A 25,500-nucleotide genomic window follows, 5' to 3' on the forward strand; every position below is an offset into this window, starting at 1 on the left:
TTGAGTGCAACCTTTTCGAATGGGCCTGTTTGTGACCTCACAACTCTTCCCAATAACTTCCAGGCAGCTGTTATAAATTTGCTGTTGTTCTTTAGTCACTCAGTTGTGTCTGACTCTTTGCAACCCCATGGACTGTAGCCCACCAGGCTCCTCTGTCCATGGAGGTTTCCAGGCAAAAGTACTGGAGTGGGTTGCCATTTCCTTCTCCAAGGAATCTTCCCAACACAGGGATCGAACCCGCATCTCCTGTGAGTCTCCTGCATTGCAGGCAGATTCTTTACCCCTGAACCACTGGGGAAGCCCTTATTATAAATTGATTCCTTAATAAACAAACCTTAATTGTGCAGCTGCTGTGTTGAAGCTCTGTGTCCTACAGATGTGAACACAGAAGAACAGTCCATGCCCTCATGGAATTCTCAGCTTGCTCTGAAGCTAACCCTGGGAGCTAACTGAGTTGGAAGCCCTTTGCTGCCTTGAACTGGGATTTGGGGTGGAGATGGATGCCTTTGAAAGCTGATTCTAATGCTCACCTGAAGGGTGTCCAGGTGGAGTGGAGTCTTTTGGCTCCGCTGAGCTGGGTCTGCTGTGTCCTTGTGTCTCAAATTCTGTTTCCACACCTGGGACCTGCTCCACTCTGCCTTCTCCCAATTGCTTAGAAGTCCTTGATTGTGGGAAAGTACAGCTGCGGAGACGCTCAGTGCCCCGGGCGCACCAAGGTAATTGGGGTAACCCAGGCCTCATTTTGCTCTGGAAAGCAGATGCACTTTTGGATAAGCGCCTCTTTCGCTTATGTACCCACACCTAGGGTACATGAAGTGCTTTTGTACCCACACCTAGGTCAGTTCAATTCAGTGATGTTCCAGCCATACCTGGAAAATTCCCTTCCTTTCTTTCTATTTTAGTAACCCTTCAAAGTTAATGCTTGTAAATAAAAAAACTTGAGAGGTCAGCTGCTTTTGCTCACTTCCCATCAGCCCTTGAGAAAGGAGGGTTTTGTGTGGTGGGGTGGTGGGGCCTCTGACCAAAATTGGAGGATGCTCTCCAAGAGGCCACATGTGTGGAAAGTCCCTGGAGAAGTCATTTTCACGGGGCATGTATAGTGCTGTGTCTTTGAAACGACTGATATTTATGGTGTTTTTTTCCTCTGAATGTCCTGCTGGATTTCTCCCTCCTTGGCTGTGGGACAGTCTCAGCCCATAGGCACAGGAGAGGCTGCTGTCTGGGGCTCTTGGTAGAGCAGTTCCTTTCCTGTTTCTTAAAATCCTGCCATTAGATTCTGACCCAGGAGATAAAGAGGTGGGTGAATGGGACTGAGTTCAAATCCATATTGACTGTCTGGCCGCTTGGGAGAAATTACTTCTTTTCTGAGTTTGTTTGTTTCCACTTACAGTGATGATCTGGGAACAAAGTCAGTGAACTGAATAGCAAAATGAGACGAGGCTTAAAGACCTCTCCTCCTAGGTCTGATCAAATGTATTCCATTAACATGTAATGACTGAGAAACAACGGAACAGGCTCCATTCTAGGTGCTGAAATACAGCAGAGGGGAAATGCATTTGAAGTCCCTGTAGTCATAAAGCTTGGTTTCTGGAAAATATATACACACGTAAGTAGACCAGTAGCATGTTCAGTGGAAATATACGCTATGGAGAAAAAGAGAGTCCTGGGGATGGGAGAGCACGTGTGTGTTTATGTAGGAGATGAGGGAAAGGCTCATCGAGATGACGCTGGGAGGACACGTGAAGGACGTGTGCCTGTGGGCCACACCTGGGTGGGTGGGGAACACTCCAGGCCAAGGGTCTGCAGTGGCAGAGCCATCGCTGATTGTTGGATTCACAGAGCAGCAGGAGGCCAGTGTGTCAGAACATCTTGTGATCAGGATAAAAGAGTCGAGGCCAAGGAAGCATCAGGACACAGATCACTCCGGGCTTCGAAGGCCACTGTGACACCTTGGCTCTGCTCCAAGCCAGAAGGTGAGCTCTGGGGGCTTTTAAGCAGAGGAACACAACTCAACATTTCAGGAAGGTGGCACTGGGGGGCTAGGCCTTGGGACAGAGGGTCCTTGGCTTCCTTTTCAACGCTGCTCAAGATGCTCAGGATAATCTGGAGTGACTGCTGTCTGAACCAGGCTTTAGAGGCGAAGAGAAGGTAAAACAGTAGCGCCTGAGGGCAGCAGGTGTTGGTCTGCAGACGAGCCTCCCTTTGTCTGCAGGAAGCGGTCAGGAAGGAGGACAGAAGTTTTGTAGCTGCAAGGCCTGGGACAAACCAAAGGCACAGGGAAGTAGAAAACACGAGCTTAGCCTTCACAAGCAGCAATCGGGGATTAACACGCAGAAGTTAATTAGTGATGGGACATCCATGCATATGGATGCATGCCGGGGAAGTGGGGTCCTCGCCAGGGGTCCTGGCAGAATCTGAGTGGGGACTGGACACAAGGGCCATAACCTTCCCTCCCTGTCCCCACCCTGTTCTGCCCATCTCCCCACTCAGTGTACTTTTGCAAGAGGTGATGAGCAAGAGGGTTTGTGGTTGTTGATGGGAGGCTCTGTGTAGCAGAGAGGGAGGCGAGGGCAGAAGGGGTGCCTGCCGTGCCTTGCTGCCTTGGACTGGGTGTGAACCCCTCCTGGAATGAGGGACTAGAGTAATAGTAGAGAAGGAGTTTTCTTGAGAGTGTCCTGTGAGTCTGGGAGCCCCTAGCCCCATCAACACATCTACAAAGAAGCGCTCTCCTAAAGCCGGGGGAGGCTGCCATCTGCTGGTTGACTGCAGTATTTCACCCAGGTGCTCCGCTTTGGACAAAAATCTTTCAATGTTAGAGAATCATCTGCGTGGGCATTTTCTCCAGGTCAGGTGCTGCCCATAAAACATTGCAGGCAGATTCTTTACCATATGAGCCATCAGGGAAGCCCTTTAAATCATCACCGATTCTCATCAGCATATGTCCTCTTTATTCTCGTTTTTAGGGATGCTCAAAAAAATTAAGTACCCAGATCCAGGTCATTCAGAAACTGGAAAACTTGGAATTCAAGCTCAGCCCTGACTACAAACATGACTACTTGAAGAAGTTGTTATGTTCACATCAGCTCTGCAAACTGTGAGTGTTGTGAGGGGACCAGCAAATGGGAGGTGTTCTGGGTGTGTTGAGCGGAAAAGTGGAGACAGGATAGATCTGTGGATGGATGGACGGACAGATGGATGGATGCGCCCCAAGGTGCTGCATCCCAGGGGCCCACGGATTCAGGTTTCAGTCCCAGCTCTGGCCTTTCAGGTCTGGTGACCTTGGAGAGGCCATCTCAGAGCTCTGACACACAGCTTTATCTGTAACTGCAAACGTGCTGGGATAATTGTGGGAGCTACTTGTTTTGACTGTGTGTATGTGTGTCTCTCTGTGTGTTTTCTTTCTGTAACATCTTGCAGTTTATTTTCCAGTCTTGGTGAGGCTGGAGCGATTCTCAAGAGGACAGCTTCTCCCTGTCCCCCTTCCCAGCTCTATCTACATTCTTCTGCTCAGATGGTAAAGAATCTGCCTACAATTCAGGAGACCCAGGTTCGATCCCTGGGTTGGGAAGATCCCCTGGAGAAGGGAATGGCTACCCACTCCAGTATTCTTGCCTGGAGAATTTGATGGACAGAGGAGCCTGGCGGGCTACTCTGGGGTTGAAAAGAGTTGGACACAACTGAGCGACTAGCACTTTCTGGGCAGGGAGGAGGACGAGGGAGTGAGCCCTCTGCTGGCTCCTGATATACCACAGCACCCAAATCCTGGCAAGGTGCAGGCAGCAGGAGTCCAGGGCCCCAGTGGACAAAAGTGGACAGACAGATGCCTTTCCAGTGCAGGAGCGAGCTGTCTCAAGGATGTGCTGGTTATGTATCTCTTGGCCTAAACACCTCTGGCACTCTCAGCTCTGCCCAGAAGATGCAAAGCCTTTGAGAGAGTCATTTCCTAGGCAGGTTGATAGGAAATCAAGGGGTCCCCAAGGAGAGAGGGGTCTGGAATTCTCAAGGAGGAAGAAAGGACAAACTTTTCAGTCTTTGTAGACCAGGACCTGGGGACTGGAGTCGATGAAAATGAGAGGGTAACAGGCAGGAAGGCCAGGGGTCTCCAAATGGAGGAAATAGCCTGCAAGTGTCAGACATTTTTATCTCTCTTAAGCGGCAGGAGGAAACAAACTAGCAATATTTTTTCCTTCTCTATACAAATTTAAAGGGAGGTTTCTCTTAAAATACTGTGTTGCCATAATGACACCAGGGTTCGCCTGAAGTTAGCTATTCTCGAGCCTAGAGATAACCAATGCCTTTTTCTTATGGAAATGTCCGTCTTAAGCTATGCTAATGTACTATGACTTTACCCCAAACTCTGTCTCCAAGTCGGTTCCGCCTCTTGGCCCAGAACCTACTTGACAAACCAGTATGGATATTGTTCCCCTAATCTATGTAAATGAAACTATTTGTATGGTGGTCTGCCCTTCTTCAAGATTCAAGTTAATCGTTTTATGGCCCAGGATAAACCATTTGGTGCCAAGATTATCCCAAAATGCATCTTATGGGTGAGGGGCCTGGGGCCATTCTGAATTTTAAGACATTCCTTTCTTTCATTAACAGACTGCTAGTGACTATATAACATCCAGCTGAAGACTAGCAGGGGGGTACTCTTTCTGCCCCCTTCTGATGCCTATGTCAGAAGCTTTCTCTATCTCCTTTATACTTCAATAAAACTTTATTACACAAAAGCTCTGAGCGATCAAGCCTCGTCTCTGGCCCCGGATTGAATTCTTCTCCTCCGGGGGCCAAGAATCCCGGTGTATTCGCGTGATTCAACAACAACCTTTCACCTTCAAGGTGAGGCCCTGCACGCCTTCACCCATGGTGTCCAGCCTCAGCTTGCCCTGGCATCACCACTGTCCCCATGCTAGCCACAGCAACCTCGAGGGGCCTCCCCGATTCTCCTACCCAAATGCTGAAGAGCAATGCCTTAGCACTCCCAGGCCCTGCAGTCCTCCCTGTTCCGAGACCTAATGGAACCTTGACTCCAACTCGCCACATCCTTAATTAGTCTGGCTTCACTGAGACCACAGGGAAAATCCCCTGTAGGAATTGAAGGCACCTCAAAAACAGGGGTGTAGACATGAATAACACTCCTGTTTTTGAGCTGCCCTCAATTCCTACAGGGGATTTTCCCTGTTGTCTCAATGAAGCAGGGTTTCTCTGGTGGCTCAGTGGTAAAGAATCTACTTACCAAGGAGGAGACACAGGTTGCCTGGGTTGGGAAGATTCCCCTGGAGAAGGAAATGGCAACCCACTCCAGTATTCTTGTCTGGGAAATTCTATTTACAGAGGAGCCTGGCAGGCTACAGTCCATGGGGGCTGCAAAGAGTCAGACGGGACTTAGTGACTAAACAGCAGCAGCAGCAGACGTGGATAATCTTGCTGAGACTTCAAGCCCTATGGATTTTCCCTTCTAAACATCTCTCAGAACCATATGCTTCGTGTCTATTAATAGGAACACACTTACGCAAACTCCGTCACCTTTAACCTGGCCTCCTGCAGTGACCTCCGTACAGCTCTCTCCCATCTGTACTTCCAGCCCCAATACAAACTGCAGCAAAAAGATTTTTTTCTTTAATTGAAGAATAATTGATTTACAGTATTGTGTTAATTCTAGGTGTACAGCATGGCGATTCACACATTTACTCATTCATTTACACATATGTGTTTTTTTCATATTCTTTTTCCTTATAGGTCATCACAGAATATTGAATAGAGTTCCCTGTGCTATATAGTAGGCCCTGCTGCTTATCTATTTTATACAGAATAGTGTGTATGTGTTAATCCCAACCTCTTAATTTATCCCTCCCTCCACTCCTGTTTCCCTTTTGATAACCATACATTTGATAACCATACATTTGTTTTCTACATACATACATACATACATTCATTTTCAGAACATTCATATGTATGTTCATACATACATTTTCAGAAACAATTTCACATTGTTTCTGTGAGTCTCTTTCTGTTTTGCAAAAAAAAAGTTCTTTCTTTTTTTTTTTTGATTCCACAGATAAGTGATATCATGTGACATTTGTCTTTGTCTAATTTACCTCTTGCAGTGTGATAATCTCTAAGTCCATCCAGGTTGCTGCACATGGCATTATTTCATTCTCAAAAAGATTAAACAAACAAACAAACAAACAGGCATGAACATTATACTCCTCTGCTTAAAATTCCTTGGTAGCTTCCTGTTGTATTCGGGGAAAAGAGCAAAATCCTTATTCTGGACCCAGAGAACCTGTGGAATTGGGTTCTTGTTGCTGCCGCAGTCTCCCTTGCTCCTGGGTCTCTGGCTTTCTTTCTGAGCAGCCTGGCAGCCTCGGGGCCTCTAGGAATACCCTACCCTCTGCCTCCGCTCCCTCTGTCACTGGTTAGCTCCTGCTCATCATGTAGGCTGTGATTCACGTGCCCTTCCTCGGGGAAGCTATCCTAGTCCGGTCCCGGCTAGATGTTCTGCTAGTCCCTTGTATTGGCTTCCAGGGCGTGCCTTCAGTCTGCAGTAATCCATTTGCTTGTCTGATGTGAACGTATAACCCATAACGCCAGCCTCTTCCTGGCAGGAAGGTTGCATGAAGGCTGCGTGAGGGCGGGACGTGTGTTGGTTTGTTCACTTAGCGCCGGGCACGTGTGGGTTACTCAGCACGGACTTTTAAATGAAAAGGGAAACGAGAATCTTGGGAGACGAGAGCCATCAGCGAAGCCCCCACGGAGCCCCCTGGATACGCTGGGGCTGGCCAGGTGTGCTGGAAGGAGAGTGGCGGGGCAAGGCAAGCCGAGAAGGGGAGAAGGTGGGCTGGATTGTGGTCCCAAAGGACGGGGCTCTGTGGGCGGATGCTGAAGGTGGTTGTGGGGAAGCACCTCAGAGGCTCTTTGGCCTGTATTCCTTGCTGAGATGGCTCTGGAAAAGGAATTCCCTGACTCATCCCCCACCCATCTCCACCAGTCTCCTTCCTTCCACGTCCCTGTGCTGCCTGCCAGAAGCCTGGGGGCATGGGAGTCCATTGGTCTCATTCTTGAAGGGTGGTCTTTAGGATACAGAGCAGGAAGCAGGGAGCAGAGCAGATGGAGAAGGGCAAAGAGAAGACCAAACACCCTGGAAATGCGCTTTTGATGGAGAGCTACAGACTGCATCATGGAAGTGGAAGCGGGCTTGCACCTTGAGGGGGGACTAGGATTTCACAAGACCTTTCAAGATGGAGGTGGGTGCTTGAACAAAGCCACCAAGCCAGTCACTGAAAGATGTGTTTAAGAAATACTAAACTCACGCTTCGGACCAGTACTTGTGGAGTGCAGAGACCCACTGTGGAGGTTTTGAATGCCATGGCCTCAGGCCTTCTGCCCGGCTAGTCCCCGTGTGGACACAACTGCAATCTTCTGAAGGCCTTTTGAATAAGGACTCTTGTTTGATGTGGCCTCTTCACCAAGAGACTTTGACTCTTGTGTAGCTTCTGGGGAACACCTTACCAGCTTACTGTATCTGTCTTTCTTGGGAGGGGTAGGCTGAGGCTCAGGGGCTCCCGAGTCGGCAGTCAGTAGAGGGTTAAGCCCCCATGTAAGGTCTGGTTGTTCCAGGGAGCCAGTTTATTTGGGTTTACACAGCAAGGCTAGTGTTGCTATGGCTGGCTTGCAGGCAACAAGTCTTATGATCTGGAAGAGCAAACTGTGTATATAGCATGACGGCATTTATTAAAGCAAGATAAACGCAGCAGCAAAGGATCTGGCTGGAGCCATAAATTCTTCTGATTCTCCTTTCTGAGCCATCACATTCCATTTGAGTGAGCCCTATCGGGCCAAACATTTCCATTAAATAAAGTCGATTTGTTGAAAATCCCTAAGAGAATGAACTGAGAGTCGCCCCCTCCCTCCACCCCCAATCCCTGTTTGAAAAGAGAAATGTGTAATGTGTGGTTCTGACTCACACTGTCTGAGTACAAACAGGTCTGCTGTTCTGGGCAGTGAGTCCCCTCCATCACTAGGGGTATTCAGACCAAACTGGGTGACGCAGGGCTCTCTTCCTTTTATGGGGCGTCGAGCGGGGGGAGAAGGGGACGTTCCTAGGAGACATTGTCCCTGAGACTTCAGGTCATATGAGCCTAATGACGGATCCTGGTGACTTCCCCACAGCCCTCATTCTGCACCACGGCACATGTATCCCAGGGAAGGGGGGGAGTGTCATCAGGGACTTGGGGGAGAGCAAGGACATGGGGACCAGAAAACCTGAGTTTAAATCCTAGTTCTACAATTACTGGGACGGTAGCCACTGAAATCAACCCTGAATCTTCACAGGAAGGACTGATGCTGAAGCTGAAGCTCCAATACTTTAGCCACCTGATGCAAAGAGCTGACCTGACCCAAAGACTCATTGGAAAAGACCCTGATGTGCAAAAGATCATGATGCTGGAAAAGACTGAAGGCAGGAGAAGGGGACGACAGAGGGTGAGATGGTTGGATGGCATCACTGACTCAATGGATATGAGTTCGAGCAAACTCTGGGAGATGGTGAGGGATAGGGAAGCCTGGTGTGCTGCCGTCCATGGGGTCACAAAGAGTCGGACACAACTGAGAGCTCAACAATAACAACAAAGTCGCCACGCACAGGTCCTTCCATCCTATGACCCCCCGCCCAGTCCACCATGTACTGAGTGATAGTAGCCATCACCCACACTTATGCTGGGCACCTTGCAAAGGGCCTCATGGGATGATGTCTTTTATTTTCCACAGAAATGCTATGAAATTAATAAGTCCGTGTATCCCCACGTTATTGATCAGAAAACTGAGGCCTGGAGAGGTTAAGGAACTAAGGAATGGTGGAGGCAAGGTCAGAGCTTAGGCCTCTGGGGACTTCCACCCTCGCTCGATCACAGTTCTTACCTTGTCTGTGGCATTTAGGAGATTACTTTAGAAAATGGGTATAAAGGTGTCTTTTAAAATAATAAACTGCTAGTCTTGGAAGTGTTGAGCGGGAAGCTGAATCTTTTTTTTTTTTTAGATATTAATTTATTTGGCTGCTCCAGGTCTTAGTTGCAGCCCATGGGATTTTTAATCGAGGCATGGGGGTTCTGGTTCCTGCGCAGGAACTGAACCCAGGTTCCCTGCACTGGACCACCAGGGAAGTCCCGAATCTTAAGTTACAAGCATTTTCCAAACTTGTTCAAACTAAAAAATATTTTCCTCTCTCCCAGCCCGCCGTCTCCCTTTCCTTCTCCCACTCCCTCTTGGCCACCACCCCTCCTTACCTCTCCCTTCCCTCCTCGCCCACTTTGTTCAGATACATTGTCTTTGGTGGAATTCAGGCTTAACAGTCAATGAAAGGAAAACCAACAGTCAAATTTAAAAGTACTTGTGCTTTTATTAAAAAAAAAAAAAAAATACAATCAGGTACTGTCCAGATGTGTTTTGGAGAGGAAGATCTCTTTAAAAATCCTTAGTTTACATCATCATCATCATCATCATTATTATTATATTAATAATATTAATCGTATCCTTAAAATTGAAACAGCATTGCTTTTCTGAACGTAAAAAAAGGGACGGCTTCAAGACACACGTTGAATCACTGCTAACAAAAATAATGATAATTAATTATACAGCTTTGTGTAAAATCCAGCTGGTTCTAAGACAAGCTACCACTGTACAGGCTACCCCGCTCCCATCCCCAGAGCCACCCAAGAGAAGGAAAACCACTGTGATGCTGTCGCTGCAAGACTTTTGCCGAATCAAACAACAGAATGGAAACCTGCCGGACACTGTGGTCTTTGGTGTGAAGGAAGTCATTGCGGAGTGGCTGAGGCCAGCTGCCGCAGGCCCCGACGATCCATGGTCAACTTTAGCTCCTGCCAGACGCCCAGGTGTGGCTTAATGGTCGGACTGCTCACATTGATGCTTTGGTAAAATTATCTTCAATCTCTGGGCCCTTCTCCTCTCCCCCAGTTGTCCCCGGAAACTTATGCCCTTTTGCGCCTGCCTTCGAGGTTTCGGAAGTTGCTGGGTCTCAGCTTCATCTCAGCAAACTGGATTGAATGCTCGTGGCCCTTCCAGTGGAACCAGTTAACACCCTGTGAAGGAGAGAAGACCTTCAGATTGGTTTCCATCAGACAAAGTATTCACTGACCATTGCTATTTAGTTAGGGGGACAAAATGAGCCCTATTTCAAACATATGGATCCCAGGGGGGAAGGAGAGGATGAATTGGGAGACTGGGATTGTCATATATACACTATTGACAACTATGTATAAATAGGTAACTATTTATCTAGTTAATCGTAGGTTCTATTAACCAGAACCTACTGTAGAGCACAGGGAGCTCTTCTCAATGTCCTGTGATGATGTAAATGGGAAGGAAACCCAAAAATGTATATATATATACACGTGGGGCTTCCCTGGTGGCTCAACAGTGAAGAATCCACCTGCCAATGCAGGAGACGTGGGTTTGATCCCTGGGTCAGAAAGATCCCCTGGAGAAAGATATGGCAACCCACTCCAGAATTCTTGCCTGGGAAATCCCATGGACAGAGGAGCCTGGCTGGCTACAGTTCTTGGGGTGGCAAAGAGTCAGATATGACTTAACAACTAAATAACAACAGCAACATATGTGTGTGTGTGTGTGCATGTGTGTGTGTGTGCACATGTAGCTGACTCACTTTGTTGTACAGTAGAAACTAACACAACATTCTAAAACAACTATACTCCAATAAAAATTAATTTAAAGGAAGAAGAGCTCTGTTTCAGTTTGACCACTTGGAAGCTCACGGGTGTATCCTGCTGATCTGTTTATTGATTTGCATAATCAAAACTTTCAAGAGACCTGGCTGAATCAGTTGTTTTTGTTTTTAACTTTAGTCAGAAGTCACCTGAGTTTGCACTGAACTTTGATCTGCCACCTTGAGATAAAGTGGTGGCTGATGAAACTGGCCATCATTAGGATTACACGCTGCAGGAATTTGGGTCATGATCCGAGCTTACGGAATTGAGTGGCTATACGCGGTGGGCGGGGTGGGTGGGGATGGGGTGGGTCTATACTTCACAGGATTCCTATGACATGTTTTACAAAGAACATAGGTGGACACAAGTTTTGCAACCTGACACATAAAGTTGAATCTTTGTGTTCTTACTTGAGAGATAAACGTCTTGAACAAGTTATCAAAAGGTTCTGGGCCTCAGTTTTACTACTTTTCTTCTTTAGGGTTGATAATGCTAACCTTAGAAGAATACTGTGAAGATTAAATGAGTCTGTAAAGGACCTGCCACCCTGCTGGGCCCATCATAGGCGCTCAGTAAATATTACCCCCCATCTCAAGTATGGAGGCATAGCCTCAGAACTCTGGCCAAAGATGTTCCTCAAGAAAAGACTGTACTTGTCTCAGGGCCTCCTGGTTCTGGGTTTGGCTTTTCAGCAAAGTCGACAGGTGGTCGACTCTGCCTTCTGAGTCCCACAGACCCCTTGTCCTCCTAGGGTGGGGGTCAGCTTCAGAGAGTCCTCCTGTGGGGTCTCCCCTACCCCCCTCCCACCCCGCTCCATGCACTGAGCCCTCTTCTCTTCAGGTTTCGTAGGGCTGGGGTGGAACATGTCCACAGAGAAGATAGTGGTTGGTGAAATGGAGGAAAATACAGATGCTTTGTTTAATGCTAATTTTTGGCATTGATTGATACTGGACAGCCTCTGAACCTGACAGGCGGATGGGATCTGAGACTCCCCGACTCAATTTAGGGGCAGATGTGTTTGCAATGAACTCAGCTTGGTCCTGTGCTCCCTTCCTCTGCCCTCGTCCTCTCCTCCGACTGAGGTTCAGAGCTGGAAGTGAGTCCTCCTAATGCTACGGTGGAGACTGAAGCCAGAGAGGGAAAGTGGCTTCACGGAGGCCACACGACAGCCAGAGCAGAGCCAGAGCTGGGACTGAGCTCCTGTGAACTCTGTGGCCTTCTATGTCAGCTCCTTCTTCCAAAGTTGGATGGAAGGATGGAAGAAGAAGTTTCCTTCTGGCATGTACCTTTTTTTTCCCCCTCCCAAAGGACCTTGTGTTATACTGATGTTAGGGAACCAGGAGATAAAGGAGTGCAGTAGTTCTCAGAGTGGGAGTATTATTGAGGCCGCATATAGGGTGGAGAAAATACAAGACTGGTGTTCACATGTGTCCTTCAAGTCTTGCCTCCTCTGTAAAATAGACACAAAAAAGCCATGTCCTGGTCCCCTCAGAGAGCAAAGGTGATGCGCACGGGAGAGAGAAGGTGATAATGCTTTGAAAGTGTCAGAAATTATCAAGATAAGGTGTACATTTAAGGTCACAGAAATCATTTCCAGGTAGTTAACTCAACATAAACACATCTATCAAAACCATTAATAACAGAGCTGTTGTTCTTGTTTAGTCATTAAGTCATGTCCGACTCTTTTGCAACCCCATGGACTGTAGCCTGCCGGGCTCCTTTGTCCATGCAGCTGGTAAAAACAAAACAAAAAACCCCCCAAACCCAACAACCCAAAAGCTGCCAAAACAAGCCCAAGAACAAAAGTATAAGTAAGCAAGATGATGAGATGCTGCATCTTGCCTAGGACCCCCGATTGGAATCCCTGGGGCCATTTGGTGTGATTCGGACCTTTGCCTTCTTACAAAGGGATCCTAGATTGTTGGGAGAAATATCAACAACCTCAGATATGCAGATGATTTGACTCTACTGGCAGAAAGTGAAGAGGAACTAAAGAGTCTCTTGATGAGAGTGAAAGAGGAGAGTGAAAAAGCTGGCTTAAAACTCAACATTAAAAGCTAAGATCATGGCATCAGGTCCCATCACTTCATGGCAAATAGAAGGGGGAATAGTGGAAACAATGGCAGATTTTATCTTCTGGGTCTCTAAAATCACTGCTGACGGTGACCGCAGCCATGAAATTAAGACACTTGTTCCTTGGAAGGAAAGGTATAACAAATCTAGACAGTGGATTAAAAAGCAGAGACATCACTTTGCCAACAAAGTTCAAAGCTATGGTTTTTCCAGTAGTCAGGACCATGTGAGAGCTGGACCATAAGAAGGCTGAGTGCTGAAGATTGATACTTTCAAACCGTGGTACTGGAGAAGACTCTTGAGAGTCCCTTGGACAGCAAGGAGATCAAACCAGTCAATCCTAAAGGAAATCAACCCTGCATCTACATTGGAAGGATTATTGCTACAGTTGAAGCTCCTATACTTTGGCCACCTGGTCCAAAGAGCTGACTCATTGGAAAAGACGCTAATGCTGGGAAAGATTGAAGATGAAAGAAGGGGACAGCAGGGGATGAGATGGTTAGTTAGCATCAGCAGCTCAGTGGACATGAACTTGAGCAAACTCCAGAAGAGAGTGGAGGACAGAGGACCCTGGCATGCTGCAGTCCAGGGAGTCAGAGAGTCGGACGTGACTTAGTGACTGAACAACAACCACCACCTGGGTTGCAGGCTGGGTGAGGCTCCCTGAGACCCAGCCCAGGGATCAGTCTGGATGGCTCTGTGCGAATACCGTTCTCCGCTGTGTGGTGCAGGGATGGCTGCTGAGAAGCGGCCATCATGGTTAAGTAGCTGGGCCCACCTGACTTCATCCACTTTTCAGGCACCTGCTCATGTAGGCAGGGCTCAGCGTGAGAAAATAGTTGAATTGGGTTTTGTTTACCCATTTCCACAGAAACTGTAAAAAATAAATCTGTTTCTATGATTGCAGAAATTGTGTCACAGCATCCTGTACGGTGCAGGGAAATTCGGGGGCAAGGTGTGGCCTGGAGGATTTCTGTCTGTCCCCAGCTTTGGCCCATGACCTCAGGAAAGTCAGCTTTTTCTGGACCTCGGTCTTATGATTCATAAGAGGAAGGAACTTAGAATCTGGGATCTTCATTCTAAGATGTTCTTGGGGCTCTGGAGGTGCCTCCAGGCCAGGGCCTGCATCACCCCCTGCTCTACACAAACAGCCTCCACTGCTGTCTGTTTCCTTGTGGGGTTCAGACACAGATAATCCGGGGAAAGCTTTGTATGCCCGGTATCCCCTTGACCAGTGGTTCTCCTCGGGATCTTCATGGGCTAATACACGCTGTCTCTGTGGTTTACCTGGCCCGGGGTGCCATGGACTTCTCCCTGATGTGAAGAACCTGAGGTCTTGCCCCTGAGGTCCCTGCCTCCCCGTCTCAGCCCTGCTCGGGCCCTTGCAGGCTCTCACCTGACTGTGGCTGTTGTCCCCGTATCTCCCCATCAGGTTGACACGGTGGCAGTTCTTGTACCAGAAAGCCCCCTTGTAGGACAGGGCACAGTTGGTGATGGCCGAGTCTGTGTCCTTGTCGAAGGTGGAGAAGGATCTGCCATTGTGGTAGGCCATGGAGTCACCTGGGGGAGAGAGCGTACCGACTCAGGGCTGGAGCTCCTGGGGGGCTGTGGGAGCACCAGGGCGACAACCCAAGGGCCTTGGGTGGGCCGGTCTCCAACGACAGGCCCAGAGGTAGGATCCAACACGGGCCTGGATGGAACATGAGTACCGCCGGGAGCCTCATTTCTGATAGAAGCGGCACAAGGTGGTAGAAAGAGGGCTGCAGGTATGTTTGGAGGGTCTCGCTCCAATCCCATCTTTCTCACAGCCTGGTTGTGTCCTTGCACAAATCAAGCCGCGTGTGGAACCTCCGTTTTCCCATCTGTGGAATGGAACGGGCACGGCACATTGATTTGATTCACCTTGGGGCTGTGGGAACAACTGATACGAAGTGTATGCTGAACAGGCGGTATGGTGCGCAAACAGCTATGACTGTTGTTACTTTCATGACTGTTTCTGCATTCACTTGATGCAAAGGAACTCAGAGAGTAAGGTGGGAAACCTGTATTTAATAATGATGTGCTTTTCCCCCAACTGCAAGTATTTAGACTTCAGTTTTTTTTTTTTTTTTTCATGTATTTATTTATGCTTAGTCGCTCAGTGGTGTCCAACTCTTGGAGAGCCCATGGACTGCAGCCCACCAGGCTCCTCTGTCCATGGGATTCTCCAGGCAAGAGTAATGGAGTGGGTTGCCACGCCCTCCTCCAGGGATGTATTTATTTATTACCCATTTAGTCCTAGGTAGCGCTAGTGGTGAAGGGCTGGACTGCCAATGCAGGAGACATCGGAGGTACAGGTTCAATCCTTGGGTCGGGAAGATCCGCTGAAGGAGGAAAGAGCAAGCCACGTGGAGGATCCCATGGACAGAGGAGCTGGTGGGCTGCAGTTGGACACGACTGAAGTGACTTAGCACACACACGCTTATTCATTAACTCACACTCACTCGCTCATTCATTTACACATATACTTAGCAAGTTCTAATGAGTTTAGTTTACCACTCTGCCATGCTGCGTTTCCAGAGCTATCCTGAGCCAGTGTGCCTTAAGTCTCAGCCTACAGAGCTATACTTACAATCAAACCTTTCAGGTTTTAGATGTCACCAAATAGCTAGTATATTGTACATTTATTTTTCAAAGTGTTGATGGGACCAATTTCCCCTGATTCTTAGACAAAAAGCCTGTTTACATGTAGTGCTACATGGGAATCTAGCTTGTAATTTAATATATTGAATTTTAGGAGTATTTAAGCGCCATTTCTGTGTTCGCTCACTTCCAACCCTGGCCAATGCTGGGCAGAAAAGTTGCAAGACATTGAGGCATTCTACCCTGATATATGGGAGCAAGTTATCATGGGGACTTGATAGGGATCTTCCCAACCTAGGGATTGGACCTGGGTCTCCTGCGTTGCAGGCAGATTCTTTATCCATCGGGACTTGAGTGCCTTGTTAACTGATGAAGCTCCCAAGAGCTAGAATATGATGAAAGCTAGATATGATGAAGTATATGAAGCTAGATATGATGAAACAAGATGCTCTCCTGGGGAAGGGCTGGCTGCCCTCAGTACACACAGGAGGAGGCGTTTCCAAGGGTGAGCTTCTGAAATGAAGGGGTAGATTATGGCTCCTTTTCTGTTGGAAATACAGAGAGCGATGGGTGGAGGCCACATTGCTGCTGCCTTCTTGCCCAAATTGCCTTTGCTTGCCCTGTAACAAGACCTTCCTTGCCTGAAGCCATCTCAACAAAAGAGGTATTTGTTGCTAGGTAAGAAAATGTGAGAATTCCTTGACGATGCAAGAATGAAAACAATGTTTGCTCTGGGTCTCTCTCTTCATTACCACCAGTCTGACCTCTAAAGAGCTCCGACTCTCCTTAGGTTGAGACCTGCTTCTGGCAAATCATGTCTGGAGACTTTTCCCATTACGGGTGTGTTCTTTCAGGGCCCAGAGGTTGGGTATGTGCTCTAGCATCTGTCTCCTCTGTTCTCATAAACGTAATGGGGAGCCACCCCAAAGCAGGCAGGGCTTGGCATGGGGTGGTCACGCTCTTATACCTGATCTCCCTTGTTACCAAAACCACCTGTGAGCAGCTAGGCTTGTCCCTTGGGCCCACCTTCCTCAAGCTGTTACATCTTGGGCAAATCGCCAAACTTCTCTGAGGCTCAGTTTCCTCACCTGTGTAATAGCAATATCTCCTTGGATACATATATATGATCTGTATCATATATGTATCATTTATTATATAATTTATAATGCAAATGAAATGAGGTTTCCCTGGTGGCTCAAATGGTAAAGAATCTGCCTGCAATGCAGGAGATCCAGGTTTGATCCCTGGGTTGGGAGGATCCCCTGGAGAAGGAAATAGCACCCCACTCCAGTGTTCTTGCCTGGAGAATTCCATGGACAGAGGAGCCTGGCTACAGTCCATGGTGTCACAAAGAGTTGGACACGACTGAGCGATGAACACTTTCACTTTCACAATGCATATGAAACATCAGCAAAAAGAGGCTGCACCTCTTTTGCCTGAATGCATATGGTTTCCTTGTTTGTTTCTCTTGTAACGTGGCGCCAGAAAACCACACAAAGGTCATTTCAAGTCAAAGACATCTTCGAAACCTGAGCTAGGTTCTGTACTAGTCAAAGAGTGAAGGACTGCCAGAGAGGTAGGGAGCTTCTCTGGTCATGTGGATGTGCCAGCTGAGGCTGCAAGGCCATGTGGCAGGAAGGCCTTAGAAAGGACTCATCTGGCTGGGTAATGGAGTGAACTGTCTGCTACTCAAAGTGCAGGCCACAGACCAGCAGTGCCACGACACCGGTATCACGAGGGCCCTTGTCAGAAATGGCGCGTCTCCGTTTCACCCCAGACACACTGTGTCAGCTCACCAACAGGATCCCCCAGGGGTCATATGTGTGTAATAAACAGAGAGGCACGGGAGTGCATGAGTATTAAAGCTCCCAAGACACTGCTTGCCTCTCTGTATAAAACTGGTATCTAAACACGGAGTAGGGCTTCCGTGGTGGCTCAGAGGTTAAAGCGTCTGCCTGCAATGCAGGAGGCCTGGGTTCGATCCCTGGGTCAGGAAGATCCCCTGGAGAAGGAAATGGCAACCCACTCCAGTATTCTTGCCTGGAGAATCCCATGGATGGAGGAGCCTGGTGGGCTACAGTCCACGGGTCGCAAAGAGTCGGACAGGACTGAGTGACTTCACTTTCACTTTCAGGTAGCTACAAATACATCTTAAATGTCCTATTTCCCAACCTACCCCAGGTTTTGGTGATCAAGTATCTACCTGCTGCTGCTGCTGCTGTTAAGTTGCTTCAGTCATGTTCAACTCAGTGCGACCCCATAGATGGCAGCCCACCAGGCACCCCCTCGTCCCTGGGATTCTCCAGGCAAGAATACTGGAGTGGGTTGCCATTTCCTATTCCAATGCGTGAGAGTGAAAAGTGAAAGTGAAGTCACTCAGTCTTATCCGACTCTTCCTGACCCCATGGACTGTCGCCTACCAGGCTCCTCTGTCCATGGGAGTTTCCAGGCAAGAGTACTGGAGTGGGTTGCCATTTCCTTCTCCCAAGTATCTACCTAGCCCTGTTAAACTGTAGTTCTGCCAGATTAGCACCTATCAAATGTTTGTGGATAAGTGGATGGGCCGATGCAGGAAGGACTGCTGAGTGGGGGAACTAGCTGAAAGCCCGAGACGTGTTCGAGGTCCCGTGGGCTCCGCGAGTGGCTGTGCGTACCTGCCGTGCCGCTGCACTCACCTGCCGTGCCACTGTACCCCTCCACCTTCAGCCGGTAGCGCGTCCGGGCATCTCCCACGCTGAACTTGTCGTAGACGGCGTAGGCCGACTCCCCGTGGTCCCGCAGGTCCACCCGGAGCTCGTACTGCCCCTGGGCTGTGATTTTGCTCAAAGTGTCCAGCCCTGTGGACGACAGGCGAGGGTTACCGAAGAAGCACAGTGACCGAGGCGTTCATTCCTCCTCACCGCCTGAGAGCAGCGGCTCCATGTGTACTAAAGAGCTTTGCGTGACGCACCTGCTCGGCTCCTTGCTGTTACAGCATCAGGTGACACATATGCAGTGTCCGAGCCTCAGCTAAGATTGGGTTGACCTCTTTGCCCTGCCCATCTCCTAGTGTGCTGTGAATATCAAAGGAAATAAGGTGGAGAGCGTACCTTTTCCACTCTAAGCTCGTTACCTGTGAACGGCAATGGGGCAGATATTCCCAGGCTCAGATGCTGGAATGTATGACGGTGCCCTGTGCCAGGGGCAGGTTATGGCAAAGTGTGAGTCACAGTGGGGGGTGGGGGATGCCACGGTAGTGCTGGCTGAGAGAATTCGGGTGCCACTCACGTCTTTATTGGCTAGATCCCTACGGTCAGCAGTTTAACCTCTTTGGGGCTATTTTCCCAGGTGCAAGATGGGAGCTTTGTACACTGTGGGGCTGCTGGGAGGCTTGGAGGGTGTGGCTCTGAGGGACCCAGTCAGCATAGGTGAAGGACATCAGTGAGGATAATGCTCCAAGTGGCCCAGGGGTTGACGGAAGGCTAGGCTTATTCTTAGGGTCGGGCTATTGGCTCTCCTCCGAACAGATTTTTATTTTTAATGACCCAGAGAATCTCAAGTTTTTTCCATTGAGAATCTGATATTCTGTGTCGACCACCAGAGCTATCGTTTCCTCCTAATCCGTTTCTCCCACTTTTCCCTGTGGGTTAGGACAGACGACAGGGTTGCCGAATGGGCATTTGGGGGCATGAACGCGCAGGCTGTATTACCAAGCCAGAACTCTTCTTTTAAGTCCCCAAATCCAGCAGCGTAGGCCTTCCAGTTTCGATAGAAGTCCTCACGTCCATTTTTGCGTCTCAGGAACACCTATAAACACAAGCAATGAATCCGGGTGAGCTTAAGCCATTGAAGGAACGAGAAGGCGTCTTTCTGAGAGGAGGAAATGCTCACTGTGGGAAAGGCACCGGACCCCACCTCTGTCCTCACTAATCTGGCGTGCAAGTCAGTGCACACACGCCACCTCCCCTCTCGGAGTCTCAGCGTTCTCCCCCGAGACAGGGATGAGTAAGACCACCACCCAGCTTTGGGTGATTGTGATGTGTCCGGGTAGGCCATACATGTGGGGACTCAGTGAACCTCCTGCTCAATTCTGCTGCCAATTTAAAACTGCTCTAAAAAATAAAATTTAATAATTAAATATTCATTGGAAGGACTGATGCTGAAGCTGAAGCTCCAATACTTTGGGCACATGATGTGAAGAGCTGACTCATTGGAAAAGAGCCTGCTGCTGGGAAAGACTAAAGGCAGGAGGAGAAGCGGGCAACAGAGGATGAAATGGTTGGCTGGCATCACTGACTCAGTGGACATGAGTTTATGCAAACTCTGGAAGATGGTGAAGGACAGGGAAGCCTGGCATGCTATAGTCCATGGGGTCATGAAGAGAGCGACCGAATAACAGCAATAATTTTAAAAAGTACTACTTAGCTCATATGGCAATGGCACTGAAATCATTCATGGAAAACTCTTAGCACGCTAGTGCCTGGTAGATGGTCAGTGTTAATCAGTAAACTTAATGGGCTCGAGGATTTATACATCATTTATACATCACTGCCATTTATACATCACAGAGCTGTTTGAGGATCAAATAAGATAAATTACGAGAAAATGAGGAACTGCTCTTTATCCTCAGCTTCTTTCCCATTACTTTAAGAGAGAATTCCTGAGTGTTTCCATGTGACAGGCACTGTCTTGCAAACCCTCAGGCACATTAAGGTCAGAGGGCATGGAGGGGACCTCCCCGCCTCTCCTCTGCCCCCACCCCTCCTGTCTGAGAGTCCTGGAGCCTGTCTCCATGATACTCACAATCCATCCACCCCCGTCAGAGGTCATGTCACAGAAGACTTCCTGCTTCTGGGTCTTGTCGTTGTTCAGATAAATGGTGTAGACGCCAGAGGTCGTGTCTCCATTCAGCATTGCCTGGGAGCAGTCCCTGGGGAATCGGTACAGGACTCCACCTGCAGGATGAGAAGGAGGAATGATTCTCGGGAGCAGGAACTTTGAAGTCACAGGCTAAGTGCTTGTTGGCTAGGCACCTAAGGACAAGCAGCTTCACCTCTCTGAGACTCTGTTCTCTTGTGTGCAAGGGGGAGGATTAAAACTATTTTGTGGGAGTGCAGCGAGGCGCAGAGGTTATGGATAAAAGGGACCCATTTCAGCCTTTTGTATTGATGGGAGCCACCATGATACCAGTGGGAGGAGCGCTGATCTGCTTGAGGGCTGTGTCAGGTTGACTATGATCAATCAGGAGCATGCAGGCAGCACTCCATGAACACCTGATGGACACCCAGGTGTTGGCCAGGATGACTGGGTCTCTAGCACCCAGGGCGTGGCTCACCGTGGGTCAGGACACTCTGGCAGGCTGCATGCATCTCAGACTCTTCAAAGGATTCTGAAGCCAAAAACAAGGAAGGGTTCTAGTCCTGAACTTGCTGCTTCCTTGCCTTCGGACACTGGAGAAGTCATATAACTGCTCTGAGCCTGGGAATCTTAGAAGGCTAACATAGGAATGTCTGGGGAATTTCTATTTGTGGTAACGTGGTGCAAAAAATTCAACACTGGATAGAAACGGATGATCTTGGGACTATGCTTATTAGCAGGTAGACTTGAGAAGTGATGATCATAGCAGCTCTTTTTTTGTTGTTGTTCTGACCTCCTCAATGTATGTTACCTTCCCCTGAGATTGTCTCATTAGGTATTTTCTTGTCTGTTTCACAACCTGGTCTGAGAGCATCTTTAGGGCACATTCACACCTGGCATTAGATCTGGAAGACAGGTGCTTTAGCATCCGCCCCTCCTTCAGCAGGTGTGTGCGGAGTGACCAGAGTGAAGTGTGAAGGGCAGGAGGCAGCGCTGGGATACAGTCTGTATACCCAGTTCAAAGCTCTCCAAAGCCCCCCTCCTCCTTTCCTCTTCTCCATTGGCTGGGTTTGGGTGTGGTTCCCTGCTCCTGCAACACTGGAGCCCAGACCAGACTCTAACTCATGGTATAACCCTGAGCGGGTCATTTAGTCTCTGGGGGCCTCTGTTCCCCACCAGAAAACTGGGCAAGATAGTCCTGGCCTACATGGGAGGCCTGTTTGTGATTTTAGAGGATAAGGAGGCGTTATAAATGCCCACATGCTGAAGGAGAACACTGAGCTCATAAGGAGCCCCAACAATGGCTACCCACTGGGCTAGGAGTTCAGTACAGAGATTCTCCCAAGATCCTTATGAAGAAGGGCTCATTATTAATCCCATCATATGGATAAAGAAACTGAGACTTGCAGAATGGCAGTAACTCTCCTCCATCACACAGAGCAGGTGGCGATGGGGAGTGAATCCAGCTGTTCCCACTGTTGGCCCTCCTTCCCTCCCACCATGAGTCCTGTAACCTGCTACATCCACATTCCTCCAGCTTTTCAGGTAACTGCAGGTAATTGATTTTTATCAAAATGTGATAGAAGCATTTAAAGTAGCAGTCAGAGGAGAAGTGGAGGATTGGTTCAGTCTCACAGAGTGTGATTTCAAGGCCTGGCTGGCCCCTGCCGGCCCCCCACCCCCACCCAGAGCCCCTTACTCGTGGTGAAGATGGTCTTGACTGTCTTGCTCCTTAGGGTCCCGTTCAGTGCCTGAATCCTGGCTGTGTAGTAGGTGGATGGGCTCAGATCCGTCAGGCTGTAAGAGGTGGTGTCTGGATCTAGAACGACTTCCTAAGGGCAGAAGAAAGATAAAATAGCCTTTGGTCACATAAATCCACAGGGTATAGATGATATATTCCTTTATTCACCCATCCATTCATTTCTTTGTTCAGCAAGAATACACTGAGCCCCACTCTGTGCCAGGCTCCATGCTCATGTCAGGGACTTAGACATGAGGAGAGTACCCTGTGAGCAAAGCTCCTGGGGCCAGAAGGGGCGGAGCAAATTCAAGTCATAGGAGGAGGCAATGAGCTGCCTCAACCATACTTCACTGAGGGGAGCAGCAGAAGAGGTGGGAAGACACCAGATTATAAAAGACCTTCAGTGTCAACCTATGGACTTTGAAGTTTATCATGATAAGGAATGGAGGTTCCTAGAAAGTACTTTGAAAAAGTGAATGCCATGATCTCGGCTTAATCTGGTAGGAAGATGAATCACACAAAGGGCAAAGGTTTAGACATGGAACAGCAGACTGGTTCCAAATAGGAAAAGGAGTACGTCAAGGCTGTATATTGTCACCCTGCTTTTTAACTTATATGAAGAGTATATCATGAGAAATGCTGGGCTGGAAGAAGCACAAGCTGGAATCAAGATTGCCGGAAGAAGTATCAATAACCTCAGATATGCAGATGACACCACCCTTATGGCAGAAAGTGAAGAGGAACTAAAAAGCCTCTTGATGAAAGTGAAAGAGAAAAGTGAAAAAGTTGGCGTAAAGCTCAACATTCAGAAAACGAAGATAATGGCATCTGGTCCCATCACTTCATGGGAAATAGATGGGGAAACAGTGGAAACAGTGTCAGACTTTATCTTTTTGGGCTCCAAAATCACTGCAGATGGTGACTGCAGCCATGAAATTAAAAGACGATTACTCCTTGGAAGAAAAGTTATGACCAACCTAGATAGCATATTGAAAAGTAGAGACATTATTTTGCCAACAAAGATACGTTTAGTCAAGGCTATGGTTTTTCCAGTGGTCATGTATGGATGGGAGAGTTGGACTGTGAAAAAGCTGAGTGCTGAAGAATTGATGCTTTTGAACTGTGGTGTTGGAGAAGACTCCTGAGAGTCCCTTGGACTGCAAGGAGATCCAACCAGTCCATTCTGAAGGAGTTCAGCCCTGGGATTTCTTTGGAAGGAATGATGCTAAAGCTGAAACTCCAGTACTTTGGCTACCTCATGTGAAGAGTTGACTCATTGGAAAAGAGTCTGATGCTGGGAAGGATTGGGGGCAAGAGGAAAAGGGGACGACAGAGGATGAGATGGCTGGATGGCATCACTGACTCGATGGACGTGAGTCTGGGTGAACTCCGGGAGTTGGTGATGGACAGGGAGGCCTGGCGTGCTGCGATTCATGGGGTCGCAAAGAGTTGGACATGACTGAGCAACTGAATTGAATTGAACTGAACTGAAGTCAGTCGTCTCTAATATGGCTCTTTTTCACAGCCCTCTGGGAAGCTTTAAAATAAAACAGTGCCTGGGCCCCATCCTAGAGTGACTGAATCGTCAGAGCCTGATCGGGGCGTGATGATGGCGTGAGCTGCCCCAGCAGGTCTCTTGTCTAGAATGGGCGTATCCAGGAGGGGCAGAGGTGCGCAGCTGCCTAGGCCCATTCTAAGTCCACCTGCAGTTTGTGACGCGTCACTGTGCGGATGTCCAGAGGACGGGATTGCTTTCAGTTTTGCAGGAAATCCTTGTTCTTTCGGATCCTCTTTTTCAAAACGTCTAGTGCCTGTGCAGTCACCTTTTAGGAGATGACCCTGGTGTCAGGGATTGGAATTCCACCTGCATTCCTAGCAAACCAAATACAACAGTGCTCTCTACAACCTGCAAACATAGCTGCTCGGATTCAGGCAGTAAGGAGTCAGTGTGGAGGCCCCTGGAAGGTTCACCGGCATCCTCACCACCAGGAATGTGACATTATTCTGATTTTTTCCAATATGGGAGTGGGTGGGTGGGTTTGGAGGGGTGAGTAGTTTCAGAGAAGCTAAGAGACCTGCACTCCATAATTTGTCAGTGACGGGGTGGTCTTGCATCTATTTCCTAACTCCCTGTCCAGGACTCTTTCCTCCTCTACCAGGCTGATTTTCTTGAGTGAAACAGATAAAGCTGGGGATTGGACATGCAGGGAGATAGACCCAGGTGAGAGCCCGTATGATGCCAGTGACCCAGTAACTTTTGTGTAGCTCCAGGTCTGGTCCCTGCGGAAGGATAAGGTATAAAGCTGCCTTCCTTAAGTTACCTGGGGATACAATTACCTATCAGCTTTCTAAGCTGCTGCACAAAGTCTGTTTCTAAGCAATTAGGGTAGATTGAAATGAGACTCATGGCTTCAGGCAAGCAGGATGCCTGACCAGGAAGGGCCCTCACAGGCTGGGGCCTCCAATGCACTCATTTTACAGATGTGAACACTGACAGCCAGAGAAGGCAAGGGACTTGTCTCTGCTCACACAGTGAGCTAGTTTACCGTTACGCTGACTCCTAGAAGGGCCATGACGATAACTAGAGATGTGTGTCCACTTTTGGTTAACCATAGCATATTGAACATGCCAGTTTATTTCTACTTGCTTCTGATACCCACTGAAATGAGAGGGAGAGATATAAAGTATAAACCCACAGGAAGAGGGGAGTGGCAGAGGAGACAGCAGCAGGCATGCGATGTCACCAGAATCTTGATTGGTGAGAAGTGTGGGGTGGTGGAGTGACAGCGGAGATGACAGAACAGTGGAAGCCTCAGTGGATGGAGTCGCTCGGAGGCTGGTTGATGAATGCTGCAGAGCCCAGCAAGCTCAGAAATGGAATGCACGCACAAGCAAAGATGCCTTTGAAGGCCCGTGTGGGGTGTGGTTGAACGAAGGTTTGTTTAAAACTTTGTACAATAAACAGATTCCCAGTTCTTTTCATCCCCCAGCAGTCTGGATGACTGTCCTTCCCAGCCCAGGTGAAAGGCTGAGGTTTCCTGTCTGGACAGGCTGAGCTAGAGAGGAGACTCTGGATTCAAATCTATCATGCCCAGCTGCAGGGGAGCCTCAGGTGCTGCACTGGCTAGAGGAGAACTGAAGGTGTATACACAGTGGGAGCCCAGGCCTATTCTCCAGTGAGGCTTCTGGCAGCCTGGTGTGAAGGAGTTTTGTGGAGGATCCTCCAAGGAGAGTGATGAGCCTGAGAAATAGAGCTTACAGTCCTGATGCTTGGGAATCCTCCCAAGAAAATTGCTGTGTATGTGCCGAAGAATTGATGTTTTTGCCCTGTGGTGTTGGAGGAGACTCTTGAGAGTCCCTTGGACTGCAAGGAGATCCAACCAGTCAGTCCTAAAGGAAATCAGTCCTGAATGTTTGTTGGAAGGACTGATGCTGAAGCTGAAACCCCAATACTTTGGCTACCTGATGCGAAGAGCCGACTCA

The 25,500-nt window shown here is 48.6% G+C and overlaps 1 protein-coding gene across 16 annotated transcripts in view; it reads right to left on the reverse strand.

Moving 5' to 3' along the window:
- Positions 1-9,372: 9,372 nt before the first annotated feature.
- The window catches only part of TNC (tenascin C), a 102,444-nt gene continuing 86,316 nt past the window's right edge, over positions 9,373-25,500 (reverse strand). For all 16 annotated transcript variants that reach the window (XM_027550623.1, XM_027550625.1, XM_027550621.1 and 13 more), the window contains 6 exons: positions 21,976-22,108; positions 20,223-20,374; positions 19,130-19,226; positions 18,116-18,277; positions 14,215-14,378; positions 9,373-10,100 (listed from right to left, as the gene is read on the reverse strand). In XM_027550623.1, coding sequence (XP_027406424.1) covers positions 9,990-10,100; positions 14,215-14,378; positions 18,116-18,277; positions 19,130-19,226; positions 20,223-20,374; positions 21,976-22,108 — 819 coding nt within the window. In that variant the 3' untranslated portion in view covers positions 9,373-9,989. The remainder of the gene's footprint in view (positions 10,101-14,214; positions 14,379-18,115; positions 18,278-19,129; positions 19,227-20,222; positions 20,375-21,975; positions 22,109-25,500) is intronic.

Source organism: Bos indicus x Bos taurus, chromosome 8 (assembly GCF_003369695.1).
Source record: "Bos indicus x Bos taurus breed Angus x Brahman F1 hybrid chromosome 8, Bos_hybrid_MaternalHap_v2.0, whole genome shotgun sequence".
Classification (NCBI taxonomy): domain Eukaryota; kingdom Metazoa; phylum Chordata; class Mammalia; order Artiodactyla; family Bovidae; genus Bos; species Bos indicus x Bos taurus.